Source organism: Cyprinodon tularosa, unplaced genomic scaffold, assembly GCF_016077235.1.
Source record: "Cyprinodon tularosa strain WSP-4 unplaced genomic scaffold, ASM1607723v1 ctg332, whole genome shotgun sequence".
Lineage (NCBI taxonomy): Eukaryota > Metazoa > Chordata > Actinopteri > Cyprinodontiformes > Cyprinodontidae > Cyprinodon > Cyprinodon tularosa.
The window spans coordinates 850,696-859,107 of NW_024039044.1; the positions used below are offsets into that span (position 1 = coordinate 850,696).

General features: G+C 39.6%; 1 protein-coding gene across 1 annotated transcript in view; it reads left to right on the forward strand.

The window, feature by feature from the left end:
* The window catches only part of vps9d1 (VPS9 domain containing 1), a 37,826-nt gene extending 29,746 nt beyond the window's left edge, over positions 1-8,080 (forward strand). Inside the window, exons 16-17 of the mRNA XM_038293959.1 lie at positions 4,858-4,971; positions 6,512-8,080. Of these exons, the coding sequence (XP_038149887.1) occupies positions 4,858-4,966 (109 nt within the window). The 3' untranslated portion in view covers positions 4,967-4,971; positions 6,512-8,080. The remainder of the gene's footprint in view (positions 1-4,857; positions 4,972-6,511) is intronic.
* The last annotated feature ends 332 nt before the right edge of the window (positions 8,081-8,412 follow it).

Genomic DNA, 8,412 nt, shown 5'->3' on the forward strand with positions numbered 1-8,412 from the left:
AAAAAGATAGCTAACTGAGGACGAGCACATAGGATGGACTTATGTAAACACATAAGCAGAATGACTGACAATAAGGAGGACCACTTAGATGATCCACCTGGAAATGGAACATCCTCCACTATACCTTTATTGGAGAAATATATTTCTAATTTTGATCAGAGCTCGGGCTGCAGAATTTTAGATTAGCTAAAGACTTAACTGCATTTAGTGGACTTGCTGGTTAGTAAAAAATGGGGGGGAATCGGAGGAGTGACAGCCTAGTGGTAGGGAAATGGGGCTCTGAGTTCAATGCCCACTCCTACAGAATGCCACTCTAGTTCCCTGAGCAAAAAGACCCTTAACCCCACACTGCTCCCATTGCAGCCCACTGCTCCCCAAGGGGATTGGTTAAATGCAGAGAGAGAATTTTGTTTCTCTGTACTTATGACAGTGTAATGACAATAAAAGCTGGAGAAAAACAACAGAATTACAATATCACAGCCTTAAAGTTGCAAATGCACGCTGTCAGTCCTGGACATGATCTCTCTAAGTTTAGCTGTAATTCAGAAATGAGACTAGAGTCCTGAGCAAAAATAACCAAAAAACTTGGTGGTTAGGGTTAGTTCCAGGTGTAGCGACTGAATAATAATCAGATTAACAAAAGTGGTCACCTACTTGATTAGCAACTACTTTTCTCAAGATTCTAGATAAGAAAAGAACATTAGATATGTCTATTTTTGGATCTGCCGATGGTTTCTTAAATGGACCCTTGCCAAATACTATGACATTACAAGTTTCTATGCAAATGGCTTACTCTGGTGGCATACAAAAGCTTGGCATCCTGTTGGCTTATATTCAGTGTTGGGAACGTTACTTAAAAAAACTAGCTACTTCTGCAGAAAGTAACTGAGTTAGTTACTTTCTAATTTTTAAATAACAAGTAAAGGTAATATATATCTGAAAACAATGAAAACTAATCCGCAATATTTTAATGTGTGGTTTGACTTGCTAGCCATCCATCCATGCAGCCATCTTCTTCCGCTTATCCGGGGTCAGGTCGCAGGGGTAGCAGCTTCAGTAGGGAGGCCCAGACATCCCTCTCCCCAGCCACTTGGGCCAGCTCCTCCAGTGGAATCCCAAGGCGCTCCCAGGCCAGCCGAGAAACATAGTCCCTCCAGCTTGTCCTGGGTCTCCCCCTGGGCATCCTCCCGGTGGGACGTGCCTGGAACACCTCACCAGGGAGACATCCAGGACCTGTAGTCCATATCTATACACATAAAGTAACGAATAACAAATGTGTTTAAAGCGTTGTAATGACTTAACATGTCGGTTTGTTTTACAGTATTTCTTTACAGTACTTTTTAATGTAAAATGTAGTGACTATAATGCTTTACTTGGTGGTTAGTCCCAACATTGTTTATAATCCTTTATTTCTATGTTTAATACGGAGATAAAGTCTGCAGAGTTTAGCTCTTTGTTAGAAAACTAAAACATTTCATCAAATATTTATAGATAGATGGATATATAGATGTATGTGTGTGTATATCTACGTATAGCGAGATGTAGAGATAGATATGTATATAGATCATAACAAGACCATGTGACTAGAGGTGCAGCACTGGGTATGAGTGCACAAAATATTAATTATGCCATGCAGGACGGCTTTCTTTCAGATCTGTGTTAAAGAAATCAAAAGTCAAAGAAAAAATGTAAAAAGCCCCCAAAAAATACTTTACAGTCATGGCCAAAGGTTTTGAGAATGATTCAAATGTTAATATTTACAAAGTCTACTGCTTCAGTTTTTATAATGGCAATTTGCATATACTCCAGAATGTTATAAAGAGTGATCAGCGTAACGGCCATTAATTGCAAAGTCAATATTTGCGTAGAAAATTAGCTTTATCCCCCAAAACACATTTCAACGTCATTGCAGCCCTGCCTTAAAAGGACCAGCTATCATCGTTTCAGGGATTGCTCCACAGGTGTGGGTGGTGATGAGGACAGGGCTGGAGATCAATCTGTCATGATTAAGTAAGAATGACACCACTGGACACTTTAAAAAGAGGCTGGTGCTTGGCATCATTGTTTCTCTTCTGTGAACCATGGTTATCTCTAAAGAAACACGTGCAGTCATCATTGCACTGCACAAAAATGGCCTAACAGGAAAGGGAATCGCAGCTAGAAAGATTGCACCTCAGTCAACAATCTATCGTATCATCAACAACTTCAAGGAGAGCGGTTCCATTGTTGCCAAAAGGGCTCCAGGGCACCCAAGAAAGACCAGCAAGCGCCAGGACCATCTCTTAAAAGTGTTTCAGCTGCGGGATCGGGCTACCAGCAGTAAAGAGCTTGCTTAGGAATGACAGCAGGCAGGTGTGAGTGCATCTGCACGCACTGAGGCTGAGATTCTTGGAGCAAGGCCTGGTCTCAAGCAGGGCAGCAAAGAAGCCACTTCTCTCCAGGATAAACATCAGGGACAGACTGATATTCTGCAAAAGGTACAGGGAGTGGACTGCTGAGGACTGGGGTAAAGTCATTTTCTCTGATGAATCCCCTTTCCAATTGTTTGGGACATCTGGAAAACAGCTTGTTCGGAGAAGACAAGGTGAGCGTTACCACCAGTCTTGTCTCATGCCAACTGTAAAGTATCCTGAAACCATTCATGTGTGGGGTTGCTTCTCAGCCAAGGGAAATGGCTCTCTCACAGTATTACCTTTAAAACACAGCCTTGAATAAAGAACGGTACCAGAATGTCCTCCGAGAGTAACTTCTCCCAACCGTCCAAGAGCAGTTTGGTGATGAACAATGCCTTTTCCAGCATGATGGAGCACCTTGCCATAAAGCAAAGGTGATATCTAACTGGCTCAGGGAACAAAACATAGAGATTTTGGATCCATGGCCTGGAAACTCCCCTGATCTTAATCCCATTGAAAATATGTGGGATATCATTAAGAGACTGGTGGAAAAATTAAAATCTAGGAATTCTGACAAAATGCAAGCATTGATTGTGCAAGAATGGACTGCTATCAGTCAGGATTTGGTCCAGAAGTTGATTGAGAGCATGCCAGGGAGAATTGCAGAGGTCCTGAAGAAGAGGGATCAACACTGCAAATATTGACTTGCTGCATTAACTCATTCTATCATTAAAAGCTTTTGTTACTCATAATATGATTGCAATTGTATTTCTGTATGTGATGACATCTGACATACACACGAAAACCAGAGGCCAGCTGATCATGTGAAAATATAATATTTGTGTCATTCTCAATACTTTTGGCCATGACTGTATGCTAAGATGGATGACACTGGAGTTGCTCTTTGAACACTATCTAAATGTTCAATGCCGCGAAAGCTGCCAAGTTTAAATCTGTAGGTGCTGCCTGCAGATGGCAATTGTGTACTTTGTGTATGTCAGCTGATCACGTCCGGTGCAAATATTTCAGGCCAATAAGCTTGATCATGATAAACAATTTTCTTGTATAACTTCATTGAAGATGAATGTTATTTATGTGGTTTATACACGTATTACTTGACTAGGAATTTTTTAAGTACAGGCTTATTCATAGCTACCATAAGCCTGAGGTAGGGATCTCTGTATAGGGATGGATTAATTTGATTTAAAATGGAGGTGGAAATTGGAGGAAATGCTTCCATAAATCATTTTGCTGGCATTGGCTCCAACATAAAAGTTAAAAGCTTATTTAAAGCCAATAGCTTTGTCTCGGAAAATTAACTGGATCAAAAAGGTCCCAACACAGTTCATATAGTATAGTTACCTTCAATACGGCCTCACTTTCTAAACAAGAATAAAAAATATATTTTTTAGACTATATATATATATATATATATATATATATATATATATATATAGAAAATTAATGTTCTTAAGAAATCCACAAAGTCATTACTGCTGGGAGGATGCATAGCTCAACAGAGCTATGGGAGTTTTTTATCTGTTTTAAATAAAAACCTACGATTATGCTCATTTATTAAGAAAAATAAACTGCTTCAGCTTTACAAAGGTTTTTTTTTTTTTTTTCTTGTATTTTGATGCATGGGTACACTTGCCTGTGCAAGTTCTGAGTCATCCAGGTCATAACGACTACCAAACAGGCTTAAATCTGAGGCAATCAGGCTTTCACCATTTTTATTGAAAACATTTCAACAACTGAGTCTTTGTTCATTGGTAACTCACACTGCTGTTTTAAAGCACATGGATCCTCCTGGTTGCGTTCTAAGTCAGATGCAAATTAAAGACCCACCCGCCATTGTCTGCATCTAAAACTGAAGTGTAGGTGTTTTCCTTAATCTGCAAGCTTTCTGGAAATTCACTCATACGCCCACTCTAACATGAGGGTATCGTTCCCAATGGTAACCCGACTTTGCTGTGCCGACTCTCAGTAATATGGCTCATGGCAGCCACAAAATCGGCTTTAATCTCTTTTTCTTTGGCTATGGGCAAGTCTCTTTCTGTATGGGGTAATGGGTGGGTAATCTGAGGCATCTTAAACTAGAAATCTGCTTCCTGGTCTAGACCCTGGGCTGTGTGTTGATCCACACAGCTCATGTCATACACTCATTAGGGTGGCCAGAGATGTTTGTTCACAGCCCGGTTCACTGGTTTAAGCCTGACCCATCCTTTTTTTGTTTTCACTGCTCTATTCTCATTTCATCAGCCTCCTAACACCGTGACATGTACAAAAAAAAAAACATAAAATCCCAGAGACTTTTTCAGTGCATATCTTAAATTTGGAGCTTAGATTTTTTGCACTGTGGGACAATTATATTAACTTGTGGAAGGAAATGTTGCTCCTTATAATTTTTTTTTAATATTCACCAGTGTTGCTGTTATAAACTAACCTCCATTTGTCTTTTCAGCTATCTTATAGGAGAGGAAGGCTACTGTCTCACCTCCCTACAGAGTGCCCTGGCTTACGTTGAGTCTCTGCAGGCAGAAGATCAACTTCCTGAGGTCAAACTTAAGTGAAAAAGGTAACTTGAGTTGATGGGTGTGTTTGATTTTAAAGGCTGCATCCTCCAAGGACCCAGTCTACCTGGACTGGGTCCTTCAAGGTCCGAGAGAATAAGGAGGCCGAAAGAGTTTGGCTATGGATTCAAACAGGTCCAGCCTTCTCCGGCTTTCACAGCATGTATGCTCCGTATTCTGGCAGCCATGAACACATAAAGCAGGCAAAGCATGGATACCAAAGTTCTCACTACTGTTCTGGGTGCAAATTACATTTTTGAGGAGCTTCAGCAGCAGTACCATCATCACAAATATTTTTATAGTCCCCTCACTGCAGAGATATTGGAATCTGTGCTTAAATGTCAGCCAGACCCATTTACACGGGGACAGATAAAACCATTCAATAAACCAAACATTAACCGCCACATATCTGACTCAATAACTATTAAAAAAAAATATTTCAGACAGAACTATTCACATACTTGGGTTATATTAAATTGCCCTTTACCTTTTTCACCTGAGCACGGAGCAGCCGGCTTGTTTGGACTCGCAGTAAATCACGGGATACTCAAGGCTACGTAGGATACACCGGACTTGTCTTTCAAACGGGCAAAAAGAAGGATGCATTGGTCGGGCACATAATGAGGAGTCTTACAATCTGAACAGGCACTATGATGTAATCAAGCAACGAATCTGGCCTTTTGGAGGACACAGTTGCTGATTTTGAACTCAGCAAAAGTAACAGTTATGTGTAACTGTAAACTAGTAACTAGTGGTTGGGTCATTAAAGATGAGGTCATAATGAGGCATCTTGGTATCTGACTGACAAGCGAGGTCTTTTTTTTTTTTTTTTTCTGTAATAAATGCTGTATCTTACAACAGTATTGGTAAGCATTTTCCAAAAACACATCCTCTATAGCAATTTTCCATGTGTTATATAAAATGTCTGAGTTCTGCCTTTCACTGTGTAGCTGAGCTTTTTACGCTGGAAATATTCCATGGCTCCTTTTGCCGCTCGACCAAAACAGGTTGAAAGACATTAAAATAGGATTTGATTTAGTGAAGCCAGCATTAATAAGCAACACCCACAGATAGCCATAAATCAACAGGCTGTAATCAAAATGCCACTTATTTCAGACAAGGGTCTTCTGCAGATCTCTAGAGGTTTCTTTTTCTTTTTTATATTCTTGATTCTTACACTTTTTACTTTCTGTAAAAAGCCTCCACATTTTCTTTCTTTTCAAAAGAAAATTTTTCATTTATGCCTGAATATGCCTCCTAATAAATGACTGTACTATATTGTTATCTTGGAGATGTTTACCCTTCAGTCTTGTTTGAATCTCTAAGCTATCTCTGAAAGCTGCTAAAGCAGCTTTCAGAGATAGCTTAGAGATTCAAAGATAGAGAGCTTAGAGCTTCAGAGATAGAGAGATGTTTTTTCCTCTTTGGGACAAAGGCTTTTCTGTCCTTTTCAGTTTGCATCATATTTTTTATGTTTTATTCTACTCTATCACCAGACAGTCGGTTTTTTTTAATGATGGAAACCTTTGTTTTGTGTGTTTTAAGCTGCTGCTCATCATCTACACCCTTCCTGGCAGTCTAGGCTGTTTAACGGCGAAATGACTTCTAGTGATGCAGCTTTCTGCAGGTTCTCCACCCTGTTCCTACCCGGAGGACTTTCATCTGCTCAGTGTCTGAGCCTGAAGCTGTAAGTTTCCCCCTGACAAAGTCTGATGCACTAAACCATACTTCAGACTAAAACCAGCAGTGGATTAAAGCTCGGGCTGTCCTTGTCTTCCTCGCTAATTTTTAATGGTTCCTCTCTGTAAACATGATCTGTTTTAACTACTATGCATGTTTAAACCCTCTGCACTGATGAAAAGTTTCAGTTTTCATCATAAACAACTGAAGATTGAGATGCCTCTAAAAAGGAAAAAAAATGCTCAGGCCTTATCTCAACAGGGCTATGCTTGTTTCTAACTTATTTAACATAAATTCAGTTGCTGAACTAAGTTATTCCTCCTCAGGTTGTTTGTAAGAGTTGAACTATTGGAGCTCAGAAGACAAAAGATGAATGTAGTAAAATGAAAATGGATAAGAACAGAAATGAGTGAAGTTGTTGGCAGCAGCGGCTCTGTGTGAAGGTTTCAGAATCCTTTAGGAAATGTAGATAAAATATGGGAGTAATGTTGAAATACTGCTGTTTTTATCTGTTTGAAATTAAGCTCCAACTAAAGGAAGCCTTGGCACTGTCCGATGTTGTATCAGTTTCCTGTGAAACGCTGAACTGTCTCTGATTTATTCTAAGCAGACTGTTTTCTATATGTTTGAGTTTTAAAACTGAAGATGGAATCAGTCCCATCGATTTAAAGGAAAAACAGTCCCTCACTTCTCTCTGGCTGGGGGTGGGCGGGGGCTACAGACGGATGTGATGTGTGGTGAAACAAAAACAATGGCTCATGGCAGCCAGCAGGTTGGGAGGAGCTGCTGCACCGACTGCGCTCCTGTTTGCTCAGAGAGCAGACCGAGGGATTGCCGATTGCAGCGGTTAGTGCGTTTTTTGTCCTGAAAGCTTTTTATTTTTTATCCTGAATGTTTTTTTTTTCTACAAGTGTTGATTTTTAAGCTGTGACAAAGTTTAGTTTTAAATTCTCACACATTGGATTATACACCTGAACGATTTGAGTTTGGTTTTTTTATTCTTGTTTATTAAGCAAAAATCAAATTTTAAGTCTAAATGTAATTTTCCAGTCCAAAGAGCCAAAACCTGATCCCGTTCGGGGTCAGAAGGGCAGATTGGACTAAAACCCATTTTTAATATTCAGCAACACCAGTAAACTGGTGGAACTGGGAGAATCTGGTGGTTCCAGGATTTTAACACGAAACCCCAGGACGTTTCCTACACCCAGACTGCTTCATGTTTAGTGTTGTTTATATCGGCAGAAGATGTAAAAAGATTGAAAATCATGAAGATTAAAATGGATCCAGATGTTCTATGTAATGTAGAGGTGCTGTGATAATGTTATGTGGTGGGAAACTGATGCTTTAATGTCAAACGTTACCGAAAATGTTTACAATTATTAATGTATGTTTGTGAGAAGAATAAATAAAGAAGATTAAATGTTTAATTATTAATATCTCTTAAAGTGTGATTCAGCTTATTGTACCCTTTTTTTTTTTAAACCTGCATTCACCATACTAACACCTGCAGCTGATAAAGTTTAAATTTTCACTTTGTTTGGTTGAAGCTGCTTTTTGAAGTTTAAGCAGTCTTTCTTGCATCCAAAAGCAAGAAGGATCTGTTATTGTTCACGTGACAGTGAAAGATGAATCCCCTTTCACAATGGGATGTAAGATGAGCCACCAGCCAAGTTCTTCTGATCATATAAGCTGCCGTTTGAAACATTCAGAGCTGTATTGACACAATGCAGGGGCAGAAAGACATCTCCAAAAAAAACATAATTCGA